Source organism: Notolabrus celidotus, chromosome 21 (genome assembly GCF_009762535.1).
Source record: "Notolabrus celidotus isolate fNotCel1 chromosome 21, fNotCel1.pri, whole genome shotgun sequence".
Classification (NCBI taxonomy): Eukaryota; Metazoa; Chordata; class Actinopteri; order Labriformes; family Labridae; genus Notolabrus; species Notolabrus celidotus.
The window spans coordinates 24,923,765-24,942,535 of record NC_048292.1 but is presented as its reverse complement, the minus strand read 5'-3'; the positions used below and the strand labels follow the sequence as shown (position 1 = coordinate 24,942,535).

The following is an 18,771-nucleotide window of genomic DNA, read 5'->3' as shown; positions in this document are numbered from 1 at the left end:
AGTTTCATGACGTTCTCTGTATAGAAAGCAGCTTCTAGGGTTGAATTTACATCGGAATGAGCTAAGCTAAGCTTATATTTGGCTCTGCAGCTCGATAGATAGACGACACAAACCAAACTCCTACATGACCTTGTTTTTGATCGAGGATGACATTCATTGACCTGAGGCCTCATACTGATCTTAATTAAACCCTTGAGAACTATCCATTATACTCCGCTGGCTTCTTGAGTCTTTATTAGTGGGACAGTGGGACTTCTGTCACTGCACTGTGGAAATAGCAAGGATGTAGTCAGCATACGGTCACTGCATAAGCACCTTTATAACTCTGATCTGAAACTATCTGTTGGGAGACAAAGTCAGAGGAGCAAACAGGACACAGCTTTAGTTATGAGACTTTAAATAGGAAGCAGCATTGATCAGAACATCGGGCATTGAGGAGTTGTGAGAACCCAATCACTGTTGACCTATAAAAAGTAAGTAACTTTCTGACTTTGTAATTTCTCAACATTTTGATTGACTTGACCTAAATAGAGCTACTGTGTGTGTGTGTTTGTGTGTGTACGTCATGACTAGAACCCTCGTTCTGGATTAAGATGGCTCACGAGAAAAGGTTTAAGGGGATTCCCATGTCAAAGGTACGTTATGAACTGATTGAATCGAGGGTGCAACGTGACTGTTGGAACACAAACTGCGGGGGTTTTGAAAGTCCTTTCATGTATTCATGCCTTATCGGTTCGCATCAACCCGCCGGACATGTCTTCCCCGAATATCATCGAGCGGAACCAAACCGTTTTCCAGAGAACAGCAGTAAACATCACGAAAACAGCAACTTTTTACCCTGTTGGACTCGTTTCACATCGATATTTTGTTATTGGGGTTGGGGTCTGGTGACTGCATGTGGAGGCATATGATTCGCATGATTTTTAAACCCATCAAACTCTTTAATGACCTCCTCGTGCCCTGCAGATTGGGTAATTGTCATTTTAATCCATAGCATGCCTATCAGATATTTTCATTCTTTCTGATTAGTTCCACTCGAGTGTATGTATTTATTTGACAGTTGATTAATGTCAGACCTCTTTAATTTTCAGTACAGTGCCTATTAAAACTGTTGGACCAACTTGGAGGTTTTCATAGTTTTGGTTCCGAACAAGAGATCTAAATTCATTAAGGGCCAAAAGTACAATAGGACCGAAATAGCAGCACCCATGCAGGTAAAAAAGATTTGTGGCTCCCTGTTGAAATATTTGAATACACTTTGAATGTTCTTCCTTTTTCTTTTTAGCTAATAGTCATCTGGTTTCATGAGGATTGTGAGTTTGCAGGTTTTCAGCCAAATTCTCGCTCAAAAGTTCCCAACTGGATTGACATGTGAACTCTGACTTTATGGCCACTCGAGAACATAAACATTGGGGTCAAAGCCGTTCCAGTACAATTTCAAAAAAAAAAAAATCTCAAAGTCATCCAAGTCTTTCCAGTATTTAGCTGCTTTGTACCCCCCTTTCCTTACAAGCCATCAAGGCCCCGCTGCTGAAAAAGTAGGGGCTACTTTTTCAGCAGCGGGGCCCATCATGCTGTGGGGCACAGCATGATGTAGGATCTGGCAGATTTATCAACCGTGTCGGACTCTTTCCATTACTACAGATTGATTTAACTGTACTCCAGGGTACGCTCAATGGCTTCTTAATGGTTTTGCATCAACCCCCTGACTTTTGCTTTTCAATTATCTTCATACGGAGTTACTTGGACTGTTAATCTTTGCAGAATCTGGAGCTTCCAGGTGCAAGAATACTGGTTTAAACACTTCGCCTTCACATTAATCTCCGGTTATTTCATCTTTCAAAACTTAAAACCAACTTCCAATTCAACAGCAGTGATTAAAGGGGCCAATATGAATTATATATTTCACATATTTAGGTTTGATCTCTTAGTAGGCATCTGTTTTCATAGGGAACATAGGATTTATATATCTCAGATGATCTTATTATTTGTTATTCTAATATCATTTTATTAGAGAGGCACAATACTGGAGGTCTGCTGACATTTGATATGCCAATATTTTTTCAAACTTGTTTTGGCTGATGCTGATATATACACACAGCCTTTCCTTCGTCCTAAAGAACACCAAGCCTCTCCTGTTCTAGAGTTTACCAATGACTCTTACTGTGACCGTCTGTTTAAGAAACAGACTCAAAACAAGACAAACATTCAATACACCATAAATGAGAAACTCTTTTTTAAACTGTAAATATTCAGTAATGTATCTGCTTTCTGTTTCCAACACTTCAAAATACTTCAACACATCCAACATGTTAAAGCTTGTTGGTGCACATAAGCTGCCATTGCATGTGCATAATTAACGCATCACCTCATCTGCTGAACAGATCAGCAGACATTTTCATATCTGTAGACACTAATAATTAACTTTAAGCTATTATTATCTGATGCATCTATTTTTTATAAATATCATGCATTGCAAAATGTTATCAATTGTAATTGGCTCAGATAAATTCATATCCTGCATCCTTAGTTTTAACCTTGCTTTAGGAAAACACTAAAGTAGAATCATTTCCAGGAGGTTGGGACAGTTTAGTAGGCACTGTACTTTCATTAAAATGCAAACAGTCCATGTAGGAGCAGCTCATGTGTGAACTGGATACGAGAGCTTGAGGCACTTTGAACCGAGGAGGAGGATGTAAACAAATTACATTTGATTAATGGCTGTTTTTCCGGTTCTAGTCGATGAGAGGTTTGTGTAAAGAGGAGGACTATGCATTTCTGGGAATATCAGAAAAGACTGAAGGGGCTGGAGTTTTGGAAGATAACTGGAGGGGCGATAAAGAGAAGAGGGTGAGAGATAAAGAAGAGCATGGCTCTGAATATTACACTATAGACTTTGACGCTCCTCTGATATGAAAAATACAAGTATATAAGTGTGAATGTGTGTGTGTGTGTTTTAGATCCGCTGGCGACAGGAGAGGGAGCAGAAAGAAAAAGAGAGACTCCGGGAAATAGAAGAGAGCAGAAAGGTGAACACACACACGATACACACTCTGCATGTCTGTATTTGTTTGACTACATTGCTTCAGCACAAGCAGCCATCGGCACTGCACGCAGGATTTCAACCAATTACACCAAATCAGCCTGAAGAGCTCTCTTTTGATTGTCCTGAGTACTCAGTCTTGCCAATACTGATCAACCAAACACATATACATACACAGAAACACACACACAGGTTGCAACCAGTAGTCATCCAGTAGTGAGTGCAGCTGATTGGTTGTTATGACAGATCCTCCCTCCCTGTGGTGACTGATTTATGCAGTATACTGGAAACAAAACCCTGAAGGAAACAAACAACTTGAGGTTTTGGATTTCAGCGCTTGATCTCTAATTGTTTTAATTTTGTGTTTCAAGAACTTCTGAATAAGTTTTCAACCGGGCATTTTGTTCCTGGACTCAGACAGCAGCAGACAAATGATTTTTCTGTAACTGAAGCATCGTCCGGTTTTTGTTTTCTGGTTTATCCTCTCTGTGGAGAGCCCTGATTTTTTTATTACATTTAAAGACACTGTGCTTAACATTTCATTAAAGCAGGAGTTTATAATCAACTAATGGAAACAGTGCGCTGAACTATCAGGCAGACCGGCAGTAGAGTGACGCCCAATCAATGAGTGTTAATTTACCGTCGAGGTCCACTTCATCGCTCACGGCTAAATCAGATTCACTTCCATGGAAAACGACGAATCAGAAAGCCTAACTTTGGCTCGCTATCAAGGGCTGAGCCTCTCAGTCACTCACAACACACATGCAAACGCACGCACACACACACACACACACACACACACACACACACACAGACACACACACACACAGACATGCTGGAGCACACTTTTTAACAGCAGAGGAACACATCTGGCATCAAAACGAAGCATGTTCAGCTCGTACATGAATTGAAAACAATCAAACACACAGTTGCTAAAACAGTTTCACATCCTCATTGACATGGAATTTGCACGCACGTGCACACACACACACACACATTCACACACACACACATACACACACACACACACACACACACAGAAAACAGCTGTGGGTGCTTTGGGCAGCCGCCCTGTTTCTGACAAGTGTGTGAGGTCAGCGGGGGACGTGGGCTGTTGTTTTCGGTGTTCCCGCTGCACATACACACACAAACACACACAGACACACACACACACACACACACTCACACACACACACACACACACACACACACACTCACACACATCAGGCAGGAAGTGGATGACAGCATTTACCCTGATAGAGAGGACAGTCACTCTCACCTCAGTATGGAATGTTCTTTCTGATTTACACTTACTTAACCTCAGTCACACAAGGACTAAACACATACATGACCCCCTGACGTGCACTCACATGCCCCTGCAGACACACACTGTACGTGTGTACTAATGCAAACAAGCAGCCTAAAACATGAACATGGATTGCATACACACACACAATAACACACACATAGATGAACTTACTTATGGCCAACAACTACCATGGCTACAATCTCACTCACCACTGGAACACCAAAGTTGAGCCTGAAGGATTCCAGAAACAGAAAGTCATGTTTCTTAACCGAACGCTCAAACGTGACTTACCAGCATTTACTGATGAAAAAAACAATCCCAAATCATGACCGAGGTGCATTCTTTTGTCATTTTCAATTTAGTTTTCCTGAAGAAAGGCTTAAGGGGACTTGTTAATGGTCCCAAAGAGGCTAAACCAGCTCCTTCTGGGAGGGTTTGTTATGTAACATAAAATGCAACAGTGATTTATCGTTTTTTTTAAAATGCAGGAAAAGCATTTTTGTGTAATTGCTTTGATTAGAGACTTACATAAGCTTCTGGCATCAACTTCTACTCTTTTCTCCAAATGTAATGAGACATGAGGAAGTCATACCGTTGATAACATTCACTGGATTTATTATACCATGACTACACTTGGAGAAAGCCCTCATTCTTTGATATATGTATTTCAATGGTTACACTCAAAATATTTTTTCTTTGCATCATCACCACATCCATCTGGACCCCATATTTCCACCACAACTTTCTCCAGTTAAAGTTTCTCCAAACCACCTGGTATCTTTTATACTTTGCAAATTAGACAACTAAACTCATGGAGTGCATGCATTGTGAGAACTGTACGCATGTCATACCGCCAATGGACTAATGGACGACATTGAACCAAAAGCTGCAAAGAATGTTAAAAGACTTCAAGCTACCTCTTCTTCTACATCAACCTCCATGACAGATTTTCTGAACTGTTTGTAATATATTGGAAGTAAGTAGCCCTATGGAAAGCTGTGGCTCAGTGGTAGAGTCAGTCATCTCTTTATCAGAAGGTCAGTGGTTCAGTCCACATGTCTACTTGTCCTTGGACAACTTGCTGAACCCCAAATTGCTCCCAAGTGCCAGCAGCGCATAAATATCAATCGGCAACCTTTGGTGTTCAAAAGTGAAACCAATGACAGCGTACAGAATACTGCAGTTTCCCAAGTGTCCACTAGAGGCTGGCTCCAAAAGCCCTCATAGACCCATCAACACATGTTAAAATGCCTTTTTTTACAACAGAGTTTAACATTTCTGAAGCCTGGGAAAACCTATTTTGGTTGTTCAAACACATTATATGGAGAGTGAATGTATTTATAACTGTTCTGGTTTTATACTAACACTTAGAGTTTTGCATAGATTTGCACATTAGGGGAGAGATTGATTCGAGTGACAGGTCATGTCACAGGTTGTGGCTGTTTGCAAGGAAGACCACCTGAGCTTCACTTCTTTGTCTGTTGCTTGGTCAGGATGATAAAAAGTGAGTGAGTGAGCATCCCCAACATGTCAAATACGATCATCTTGCTTCAGAAAACTCTTCAGAAACAGTCTTGAGCCTAGAGCCTTGAGACGATGTCCATGTTTCATGCAGTCTATGATAAACCTGTGATAATGGCATTAGTAGGCACTTTACATAGCAGCCTCTGCCATCAGTGGATGAATGTGTGAATGAGTGGATGTGACATGAAGAAATAAAGCACTGTAAGTGGTCAGAAGACAAGAAAAGTGTTATACAAGTTCGGTCTTTTTACCATCTAAATGACAGTAAAGTTAAACACAGAGGGGGAAAGCAACATAAACCAGACCCAACCTTTTCCTGTACTGGACAGGCAAGAGTAGAATGAGCCAGCTCAATCAGGAGGTCAATAATGATCCCCCTTTTCTGACATTTACATTTGTACAAACATGACAAAGCCAACAAAAATACATGCCAATGTTTTATAAACTTTCTACTTTGTGAAAAATCTGCTGACAAAGATCTGCACTCCAAATATATTATTTAACATTTCATCACAAACGCTCTGCAAAATTGTATATAAAATCAAAACCTAAGAAAAAGATCTTCATTTAGCAGCGAGGAGCCATTTATTATATACATTTCTTCTTCTAAGGAACAAAATTAGTCTTAACAATCTAGTATTAGGCTTATATAGCTGCACTTTATTCAAGTTACATAAGCTGCTGTTGGACCCATCATATTAGTTTCAGCCCAAGTTACAAAACTGCCGGTGAAAGAATAAAAAGCAGTTGTAATTTTCCACCAAAGTTTATGAATGGTTCAGGAATGTCAACAGTATGACACAGTGGGTCTGTGTAAATGTTATGGATGGCTCTGTTGGGACCTTTTCAAACTTTTGCAGACAGATTCATTTTGACCTGCAGACCCTCTGACTGCTCTGCACACTCAAGTCCACAACCTGCACCACTGGCCAGATGGCTAATTGCCTTGATGATGTTGTTACTGAATCAGAGGCGGAAAGAAGCATTAGCTTAATTTGTCAATTTGACACTGATCGCCATTTAAAGTCAATTTGTGCTACTCCCACCTCACACACCATGAAGACACAAGAGTGTATTACATGAGAAAAGTCATCATTCAAAGGTCCAAACACTCGTTTTTAACCCAAAGACTTTCAGAAAGAATGTCCCGATTGTTTGACTGACTCGGTGTGTGTGTGTGTATGTGTATGTGTGTGCATGCGTTGGGGAGGTGGCAATGTGTGAAGGAAGTTGATGTTAGCAAGGGAGTGTTTAATGTCAGTTTACAGAGGAAGACTTTCTGACACATCTGGAGTGAAGGTGAAAGCAGTTAAAGCGTTACCTCCCCAATTACATGCTGAACGTACACACACACACACACACACACACACACACACACACACAGCTACACACACACACACACACACACACACACACACACACACACACACACACACACGCACGCACACACACACACACACACACACACACACACAGCATGTCAGAAATGTTAATTGATGACAGGCGCTGTCCACAGAGAATGACTGGCTTGGCCCTCATATGTATCCCATCTGTAAAAAAAAAAAAGTCTATCATACACACACCTCAAAGAGTTCACACACAAACACACAGTAGGAAACCAGATCCATGAGAATAATACTGAGTCCAACTCTGAGGTCAAGGATCCACATCCAAAGGGCCTCACACTTCTCAATGACTCACACACACCTCGACACATACATGAAGACGCCTACTTGTGGCTCAGAGGTGAAGCCCTGACAGAATGTATGCTCTGTTATATCACTGCTCCACAGGAACTTTGTAACCCTCTGGATTATCCTACAGAGCTTTAAGATATTACTGAGGATTTGGTGTGAGGGATTGTGGGTGTTTTCTTTGTCAACAGACTTTTTTTGTCTGCACATTGCTGGTTTGCAGCTGCAAAATTGAATCCTGCTATCTGATCTTCTTTATTATGGAGCATTATATTGATAGTGCTTTATGATACAGCACTTAATCTTTACATGTTTCCTATTCTGTGTGCCGTTTTTACTGACTCTATTAAACATGGAAAGAATCTCAACCTTTGTCCACACGTAGGCGGGTATTTTTGAAAACTGAGGTTTTCCTCCCGTTAAAAAAATCATGTCCGCATGACAACGGAGACATTGTTTAAAATGCTCCATAAGCATACCAGCCCAGTGGGTGGCGATAATGTGTAGTCAGCCCGTCATATCACCATAGAAGAACATTTTGTGCATGCATAACAAGCATCTTCTTGAACAAGTGCCGAATATTCTTAATCCTGCATAGGGAGGGATGAATTGAAAGCTTTTAACCTTATTTATTTATCTGCCCCTCATTGCCATAAAGTGACAAAGGACGGCCAGTTTTCCCTGTGAACATGCAATTTAACTGAACAGACATGCTGGTAGCCCGTTAACTCTGCACAACTTTTATTGGACAGGACACCTTAAGAGAGACAGGAAATGTGGGGAAAACATGAAACAAATGGTCAAACCAACAACTGTGGCAAGGACTATCGCGTCTGTATACAAGATACATGGTCTTAAACCACTACGCCAACTGTGCCCTATATATGAATGAAGAACAGTGATTTTACAACCAGACCACATTCTCAGCTGTGCTAGCTAGACCTGTTGATGCATTTACTGAAGATATCATGCAATTTGAAACGATTTTTGGCCTTTATTCTTAAGGCACCCAGCAGGTTGGAATGTCACAAGCCTCTGTCTCTTCGTGCTAGAAATAGAAAACCAGATAAGTCATAAATATCAAGAGTAACTTGCAATTCTTCCAATGCAAAGTCTAATCTCGTGATGAATGGTGCTCGGTCATGGCATGGTCCACTTGACCTCAGACAAAGTGACCTCTGAGCAGCTCCAATAAAGGCATTAACATATCAAGAGTTATGATTATATAGACAAATTAATATCATGTGAAAAAATGAATCAATCAACGTGTCCAGGTTCCAAAAATAAGTCAAATTAAATTAGGGGGGACCAGAAATAACCCTTTTACTAACTCAATGTATTAACTCTTTAAGCACCCCAGAGGAAAATGTTACTGCTCAAGGCTTTCTCTTCTAAGTCACGGGAGACAAAATTGAGATTTTCACTTCAGCCTCATTCAAGTTTCAAATTGTTCTCATTGGTTTCTCTTTAGTGTCTCCTAAAATTCACTAGGAGAAATAGTTGAGACCATGACATGAGTCTTATTTGAGACTTAAATGAGAGATCTCATTAATTTTCTTCTCTTTGTTTGGCCTTTATTTGACAGGACAGCTGAAGAGAGACAGGAAATGTGGGGAGTAGTGAGCGGGGGAAGACATGCAGGAAATGGTCAACCGGCCGGGAATCGAGCAGGCGACCCCTGCGATGAGGACTGTAGCCTGTGGGGCGCTTAGACCGCTAGGCCACCAGCGCCCTAAAGAATCCACCCCTTTAATTGTAATAATCTGGCTAAATCTGGTCAGCCCTTTTTGCGGCCCGTATATTAAATAAATGGTCTGTCATACCTGGTATGAAAATGCAAAAGATAGAGATCTTTTGCATTTTCTCTCTCAGGCTCTTTCTTTGCTCCATCTGAGCTCAACTTGAGACTCAAAAACTGAGTCAGACTGAAACAAATGGATGAGGTTAAATTGAGAGAGCTCCCTGATTTCTCCACCTGAGCTCAAAAGGAGTCACAACACTTGAGAAATACCTGAGAATCATTTCAGATTTTGATGAGATCTCCTTTTGAACTGAAAGGGAGACTAAGCTGAGACTTTCTGCAACTTTTTTTCTGGAGGCAAGAATGAGAAACAGGAGACATAAGCTATAGTCTCATTTTGCTTTCAAACAGATCTCATTGTTGTCTAGGAGACATAAATGAAACACTTTTGAGATCTCCTCTCTCAATTTCTTTTCCTATGGGACCGCCCTCATGAGTGTGATCTTAATCACTGGTTTAGGTCTTCTCTAATTCAAATGACAGTTCTATTTATAACAAAATAGATCATGAAGCAGGATCTGCCTTCAACATGCCCTTAATGGTGCATGTAACTTGTTTTCAGGAGAAGGAGCAGCAGTGGAGGACTCATGTGGCAAACGTGACCTCCAGTCAGGAGAAGACTCTGCAAGACAGGCTGGCAAGACTGAGGAGATTCAGGGTAAGCCCCCCCCCCCCCCCCCCCCCCACCCACACACACACACACACACACACAATATACAGACATCATAATCTGAAACATAGCTGCAGTTCAGCTGTCAAACACACAGCACACAACTCATCCCCCGTGTCTGTGTGACATGTGTGACTTGCTGAATTAACCTCCACAGTTTGATGTCTTCATTTGTCATGAGGCGTGTAAGGTTTCAAAGCTCCTGCAGAACACAAAAGCTTTTTAAAGATCAGAGAAAAACTATTTATCAGCTGTTGGGAGTTCCTGGCCTTCTTCATCGAGTTACAGACGGTTGTAGTTAAGTGTAATTGATCAGGCGCTGGTTAAAGGCCTGTCAGTAACTCTTTAGTCAGGGATAAATTCAGCAACATGAGGGCCACAGAGGGTAATCTCTGGGGGTTTGGGTGCCACACAGAGGTTTTCTTTTTTATCAGTGAATGGCTGCAGATTGCTCTTACGTTTACAGTAATAAGTTCAAGAGACAAGTTAATAAGTCAAAGATTCATATTTATTTTACAGAGATGATGTGAGGCTGAATTATTGTCCCAGTCTCTTAAACTCTAAAGTGAGATATTAACAGCATGAGAGTTGTGTGATCTCTGATTTCATGATGATTTGATTGGATTCTTTTTATAGTTTTTTATGTCTTTTACTGCTTTTTATGTGTTTTATATGTTTCATTTGTTTCATATGTTTTGAATACAGCATCCAGTTTGTGCTTTTATGTTTTATATATTTCTGTTTTATTTCAGCTTTTTATCTTACTGTGGCACATTTTACATTTAAGTGTATATTCTGGCTCACTAATTGGTCGATATCTTCTTAATAGAGACCAGTTAAAGATACTTTGTTTCAACATTCATTTTCATAACCCTGTTTTCCACCCTGCAGGAGTTCCAAAGGAAGGTGCTTGTGGAGGAGTCAGGACAGGAGGTCAGCACCGCCATCCTTACAGCCAACCAGCTTCTCACCAGGATGTAGTTCACTACACAAGAGACTGACTCATCAAAAACATGCTAAATGTTGTATTAAAATATCAATAAATGATCATTATATCACATGAGACCTTTTGTTACTCATGAATGAGACAATCTGATAAAGATTTTTTTTTAATCCAGGGATTAGAGCTAAAGGAGCTTTAAGTGGACTCAGTGGAAGTTTCTTCCTGAGGAGCTTTGGAGCTGTGAGAATTTAAAATGTCACAGATGTTGATCCAAATGATGATAGAGACTGATTTCGGATTTGGCAAAAGGAACAAAGGGTCCGTATTTTTCACAGATATAAGACAAAATCGATTAATCCAGACCTTAAATAACCCCAAGAGTTCCCAGAAGTCCACTGCAGCACTGAGCTGGTTCCTTTCCTTAAAAAGTCATCCACATACATCTTAACACCTGCTTGAAAAAAACGGAAAACTTGTTCTTATTTTTGATCATTTTCAGCTTTAATCAGTCCCTCCAGGATTTCGCGGGATTTTTTTGTGTGATTGTTGCAGCCCAAAAAGCCTGATTTTGCAACAGCTTTTTGGAAAAATTGCGGTGAAAGTTGCGTTTTTTTTTCTTTTTTCCCCCAATAACATCTCAGGGGCAAGTAAATACGCTAAGTTACAGTTGTTTTCAGAAAACATTCTCTCTGTGACCACAGTGTCTGTATTTAAATTCTCTTGATTCACAGAAAAATGCCATTAAAGGACTGTTTTGCATATTTACGACGATCCCTGAATGCAACTGCAGTGACAGAGGCACTGGACAGTTAGTCAGTTCACGGCACTCTGAAATGCATCTGCATCTTTGATGACAAGGAGTTTATCAAAACTAACTAAACGTGTCTGATGTTTCACCGAACTGGATTCAATCAAGCTGTAGACACAGAGCTTTTCACGGTAATGGCGGCAAAAACTTCAAATATTAAAGGTGACATATCACGCTTTTTTCATCAATATATATTGGTCTAAGAGGTCCCCAAAACATGTCTTTAAAGTTTATGCTCAAAAAAACACTTTGAAATCAGATTTTGGCATGCCTGAAAAGCCCTCTTCTTCAGTCCTCCTCAGAACACTCTGTTTTCCCTCTGACCACGCCCCCTCCGGAAATGGATGGGCCTCGGCTCTCCAGCACGTTGATCTAATGTTTACATGTTGGCTGAATATACACGGCTGCTCAGAGATCGCCTTACTTCAACCCTCTGAATCTGATCCAGAATCTGATCCTGATGGAGAGGCGCCTGTAGCAGGACCTTTCTGAAGGATTGGTCAAAGATTTAGTGTTTCTTGTTGTTTAATTTATCAGTATGTCGAGGTGTGTCTTGGTACACAGCTACGAGCATGTAGCTATGTGGCTATGCTAACTAGCGCTAGCACTTATCCATGATAAATAAAAATCATCCACTAGATCTTCAAATCTGCAGACGCGGGGAGTAAAACCGACCTCTACCAGAAAGGCAGCAAGATTCTTTCTGAAGGATTGGTCACAGATTTAGTGTTTCTTGTTGTTTTATTTGTCAGTATGTCGACGTGTGTCTTGGTACACAGCTACAGCTATGAACATGTAGCTATGTAGCTATGCTAATTAGCGCTAGCACTTATCCATGACAAATAAAAATCATCCACTAGATCTTCAAATCTGCAGACGTGGGGAGTAAAACCGACCTCTGCCAGAAAGGCAGCGGGACCTTTTCTGAAGGATTGGTCACAGATTCTGTGTTACTTGTAGTTTGATTTGCCAGTATGTAGACGTGTGTCTTGGTACACAGCTACAGCTACGCTATGCAGCTATGCTAACTAGCGCTAGCACTTATCCATGATAAATAGAAATCATCCACTAGATCATCAAATCTGCAGACGTGGGGAGTAAAACCGACCTTTGTGTTTATTAAGACAGCCTACAACTAGCATGCCTCCCTCCTAAGCTCCTTGTTAGCACACATTTGTGCAGGGAATGAAAAACAGAGGAGGGGTTGAGTTGTATTTTATACAGTCTATGGGCTGAACAAGCTCCGAGCTCTGACTCCGTGACAGACCGGATATTGTTGTTACGTAACAAAAACACGGAAGTCTGAAATGGCTCGTTTCACACACATTTACAGAAAGGTGGAGAAATCAGAACAGGGGCAGAATGGATTTTTTTCATTCTCGGGGGTTTGTAGACATGCCAGGTAAACATATTTCAGGTAGAGAACCATTAAAAAGTCCATTTTGCATGATATGTCACCTTTAAACAGACGTCCCTCGATTGTGTCTTTGTCACTAACGCACACCGGGGGTAAAAATCATCAATGAAGATGAGACAGATGCATGGAGGCAGGGAGAGCTGGTTCATAAAGCACACCTGCTGCAGGTAGGTGACCAAGCTAACACTGACGCCCTCAGATAATAACTCTAGTATCTATAAATAACAACGTCGTCATCGTCACTTGTCCTGCCTGCTGTCCTCTCTTTTCACCCGTTCTCTGTGCGTGTTTTGCTGTTGAAAAGTGCCGATCAAGTGAGGACTTACGTTTATGTTCCAAGGAAGGGAAATTGATGATGAAACCGATGACGTACAGGGGCTGAGGTTAAGGTGATTGGTCAAATTTGCGGGAAAGTTGAGGTGATTGTATAAAATTGCAAGGCCGCGCAAAAATCGCGCTGATTGGTTGAATTTGCGTTGATAGTTGCGGTTGCGAAATTGCAAATTCCTGGAGGGACTGTTGAACTGCCATTTTAAAAGGCATACAGATTCCTCCTGGTTATCTAAGTGATCTAATATTTCTACTCTGAGTGATCTGGTCAATGTGTTACTTTGATTGTAGGGATGTCAACAATTAATCCAGTATCGATTAATTGATTGTTAAGAACTTACTCCAACACATTTTTTTGTTTTGATTTTCTATCACATGGAACAAACATCATGTGGTCTTATATTTGGTTCAGCTATCAGGGAGGTGTTTTAAGTTTAAAGCATGTTTGGATGTGAATCAGCTGACTGAAGGTGTTGCTCACAGTGGAGACGCTCAGCTGGGGGCTGCAGCTGAGTGACAGGTCTCCATGAGTGCTTTTTGTCTCTGTCGCCGGACTGATTATGACCCGGTTGCGCTCCCGGCTGATACCTGACCACGTTCACATACTTATTTTTCTCAATAAGAACGAGTAGACAGAAAACTGGACACTGTGAGTCTGAAATATGTTTCTGTTCAGTTCCCTTGTTGAAGTCTGAGCCTTCACTTTTATGACTGTATGTCCGCAGAGATTATGAGCCTGCTCTACATGTTGATATTTAGCATGTTTAACATTTTGAACACCTCAATATGATCCGTAGATATTCAATACTGTCAGTTATATACATTGTGTTTTGAAGGATTTTTTTTTAAGGATTAATCGATAATTGATCGTTAACATTTCCAAAGATCGATCATGGAAAATACTTGAAATTTGCATCCCTATTTGAAAGAGTCCAAATCAAACACAATCTTCAGGTAAACAAACAGCAAACAGATCAACCAGTTCACATGGCTACCAGTGCAGCGGCCTCACCATCACCTGCTGCATACGACCTGATGTTACTGAACGTTTGCCTCTATGCATTGTCCATACAAGCAACCATGTTATTGTGAAAAGCATAATGGGATATAAAGCAATGTGGATCAGACTGGTGGCGCCACTTTTTAAGTGCTTTCTTCCCTCATTATGTCATCATCATGCATTTGAGGAAAACTGTGGTGTACTTTTAGGCATACAAACAGAGTGGATGCTGGTTTGATTGAAGAGATTCCTTTGAAACAATATGTGACCAGTGGAGGAGGGTGGCATGACTCTAAATGAATTGGTTGCAGACATTGTTTTCTGTATAGGCTGAGCTCAACCACGGAACCAGTAACCAAGAGGATTGCAATCGCCAAACCCGATGGTACTAAAAACAGCAACGCAGCTGCACAGAAACTGCACGCTGTGGACTTTGCTGAACCAAATGGAAACCGTCATGAAGGACGGTTTCAACTTTGCTCCCTCAGATAACAAACTGCGTCTGATATTCTATTGAGATTTATATAATGGATGTATTTAATGTGGAAGTTATTAAACACTTCCATTGTGATTTACAGCATTTGTAAAGTCCACAAACTAACTTCCTAAAGTCTTGATGCAAAAATAGTGATTGAAAAAGTAATGGGCAAAGATTACTTTTTATGTTCTCCACCTCAGATAGCAGTAAAAGCAGAATATATGAAGGCAGTGTTAGATTCTGGTAACAGGCTAACCTCCATCTGGAATGCTGGACACTGGAAATTCTGTTCTTTCTGACTTGGGGTATGGTGAAGTATTTATGGCCACAGGAAGTGTAGTATTTAAGATACAGAGGTCATCTAGATCTCTTTTTTATTTTTTTTTATTTTTTTTTATTGTGCATTATCATTGTATACAGTTCACATTTGACAAACAAAAGCAATCGTATTTTTCTATTTTCTTATAACAACATAGCAGCGGCCTCATAGTAATAGTGATGAATAGTATTTAGCGGATTTTGTACATAGTAATGGGCAGAAGAAGAAAAAAAAATGTAAAATCAAAATTCACGTTAGAGGGTAAAAATAAATAGAAACAAAGTTCAAGTCATTAAATGATAGATTAAAGCAGATAGAACACACAGCCATCAGTGTTACAGGGTTATTCTTAATCTCTCATCCCACCAACATTCTCTCCCAGACCCCTCAAGTGTCTCAGCACTAGTCCCCATGCCTTATCAAATACTCTCTTCCTTCCTGCATTCTTGAATCTAAGCTTTTCCATATGCAGGGTCTCGCCCAGCTCATCTAGTCATCTAGATCTCTGATTGAAACTTACAAAGTTGGGCAGTTTTTTCAAATCAGGATACTGTCAGGATACTCTATGCCACATTTCATACTTGGATATCAAAGAATGCAATTTAACACTTCTTTTTTTAGATTTACATTATCATGCTAGGAGCATTTTTTTAAAACGGGGGGTTTTGGCCCCTCACGACCAAACAGCGCTGAGTTGAGAGTGCTCATTATCATCTTGAGATGGCCCAAGGTATAGGCTAAATGGAAATACTAGTGAAAAAAAGGAAGCAAAAAACATCCTGAGGGCTGGGCATGGCTCCCAGCCTAAACCTCTACAGTACATAACTTCCAGTAAAATCCCATCTAAATAGTTTTCTCATTCTGAGGTTTTCTATGGATTTATGAAGTTATGTCAAACTGAAATGCACTAAAATATAAAATAAATTCATGATATACCAGCGTACTGAACAAAAGTCATGTTGACTAGCACATCATAGACTCAAACAGCTGATCGTTGCACTGCAGGTGGGGGAACTCAGAGGCTGATGTGTAGATTTCTGGGGCAAAGTGGAACAGATGACTACATCTCAATAAATCAATCTTTATTTATACAGCACCAAATTGCAAGAAATGTTATCTGAAGACTCTTTACAATCAGAGGAGGTATAGACTGTATCTATGTCCTATTATTAACAAACACCCAACATCAAGACAGGATAATATCCAGTCTCATCTTAAGGCTTACTTACACCATGAGCAAAGCACCATGCAGCATTTAGCTAGTTACAGCGGCAAGGAAAAACTTCCATTAACAGGTAGACATCTCAAGCAGAACCAGACTCATGTCCCCTTCTGCAGTGGTTGATGCCTGGTTCCTCACATAAGGGGCCAAGCTGTGTGTGTTACACTTACACAACAAGTAGCTCTTACAACCCCACTTCAAAAAACCCAAACTGTCCCTAGATTGGTATTGTGGTTTGCTTTTTCCTCCAGTAAGTGAATAAAATGTCAAACCACTTCTTGTGGTGTAGACTAAAATGATTGAGTTAACTTAGGAGAACTGAAACAGGAACAATTGTTTTATCTGAGCTGAGTTCAAAGTCCTCCGCATAAAGCTGGATCCTGTTATGAGATTATGAAGCTGTTCTCAATTTTCTGGATCTGAAGTGGTGTCGTAAAACTCAAGGCTCAATATCTCCATTATTTTACCGTGTCACAGCTTGGTGGATGAAAGTGAGTCAGAAGACAAAATTAACCCCATGATTAATCTTTGTTTGTTGTAAAGTTAAAGCTCTGTGTTGTTCTGTTTCCCAGTGAGAAAAAGAAGAGGCCTGCGAGACATTATTGGGCCATAAAACATAATTTGAAAAACATATTCTGAGGAATCTTGCTGAAATAGTTTCAGACTCAATGAGTTGTGGTAAACGTGTTCAGATTCTGAGTGATTTATCAAACCCACATAAATCTAAGGCTCTAACTCTAATATAGTGAATGTCCTTATGATGGTGAGATGTGTGTTTGGTCCGTTTATCTATTTGTGATTGGTTATTTATGTGTAAATCCATGTAGTTGTCTTTATTAATAACTCCAGGAGAGTCTGTCTATCTAAAGGTTGAAGAGCTCCTGAGAGTCCGGCTCACTGTGGCCTTCTATGGTAAATGTTGAGCAGAGGAAGATGGCAGAAAATAGACAGTGACATGAATAAATCTGATGGATGAAGCTTCAAAGTCAACTTGGTGTACAGACAGAAGAGTCCACCATTCCCAGAGAGAGAGAGCAACGTTTATCCTAATCAGAAAAAAAGGTTCACATCCAGTCAGATTTCTATTTTCTCTGGAGCTGAATCTTTACACATCAGATGCCTGGATTTTGTCCACTTGCAATGATTTGTTCCCAAGACAGTCTTACAATTCAGCTCCAGCATACGTAAAAGGTAAGAAGTACCAAAACACACAATTTTGAGTTGTGCTAACTGTTGAAAACTCAGTATTTAGATAGATAGATAGATAGATAGATAGATAGATAGATAGATAGATAGATAGATAGATAGATAGATAGATAGATAGATAGATAGATAGATAGATAGATAGATAGATAGATCTTTATTTGTCCTTAATAAGGAGATTTGTTGCCACCGTCTGTACAGGAATACATGTATGAACACAATAAACAATAAACATCCACCCAGCCTCACAGCAATGGTGCACCTCATCCTACATATATACACACCGGACACATGCGAGCACACTGGACACATATAGAACACACCGAACACATATGAACACACAGGACACATATGAACACACAGGACACATATAAACACACCGGACACATTATAATAATAATACATTTTATTTTATACATTACAGTGGCATTCTATTTAGCAGTGCAGTGGCCGATGGGACGAAGCTTCTGCCAAACAGGGCTCACCTACAGTAAGGGGATCTGTATCTGCGACTGGAGGGGAGTAGTGTGAAGACTGAGTAGAGGGGGTGTTGGGGGTCCAGTGTTATAGTCCGTGCTCTGCGTATGATGGCTCTGTTGTTGAGGTCAGACAGGTTGGGTGTGGGGAGGCAGAGATATGGTGAATTGCTATATTCCTTGACAGCAGCATGCTTTTAACTAAATTGATGATACATCTGTGAATTCCAGAGGTGCTTGTCCACTGAATATTTTAGTTGAGCTTGCAAGCTAATCCAGATTCTGGATTAGCTAGGCTGACTTAAGTTCTCAGTGTTGGATGTCCGACTTTACAGATGTACATGCTAACCATGTGTTTTGATAATGTATTGGCTTTAAATTCACAAGTCAACACATAACGCAGAGGAGAGCAAGTGTTTAATGGAAAGCGTTTGGGCCCAGATATGGATTGCATGACACAGGCGACTTCCAACTAAATTACCGGATAGCGAGAGCCTGCGAGCTAGCAATGTGACACAGTCAGCAAAAATAACA

The 18,771-nt window shown here is 40.4% G+C and overlaps 1 protein-coding gene and 1 long non-coding RNA gene across 2 annotated transcripts in view; one reads left to right on the top strand and one right to left on the bottom strand.

The window, feature by feature from the left end:
- Nucleotides 1-18,771, bottom strand: part of LOC117805197 — a 42,229-nt gene that overhangs the window by 17,454 nt on the left and 6,004 nt on the right. The window lies entirely within an intron of this gene.
- LOC117805196 (U2 small nuclear ribonucleoprotein auxiliary factor 35 kDa subunit-related protein 1-like) lies at nt 212-11,092 on the top strand. Its single transcript, XM_034673855.1, has 6 exons — nt 212-473; nt 574-635; nt 2,740-2,850; nt 2,961-3,029; nt 9,934-10,029; nt 10,933-11,092. Exons 2-6 carry the CDS (start codon nt 594-596, stop codon nt 11,020-11,022), a joined length of 408 nt encoding a protein of 135 aa, XP_034529746.1. The 5' UTR covers nt 212-473; nt 574-593; the 3' UTR covers nt 11,023-11,092.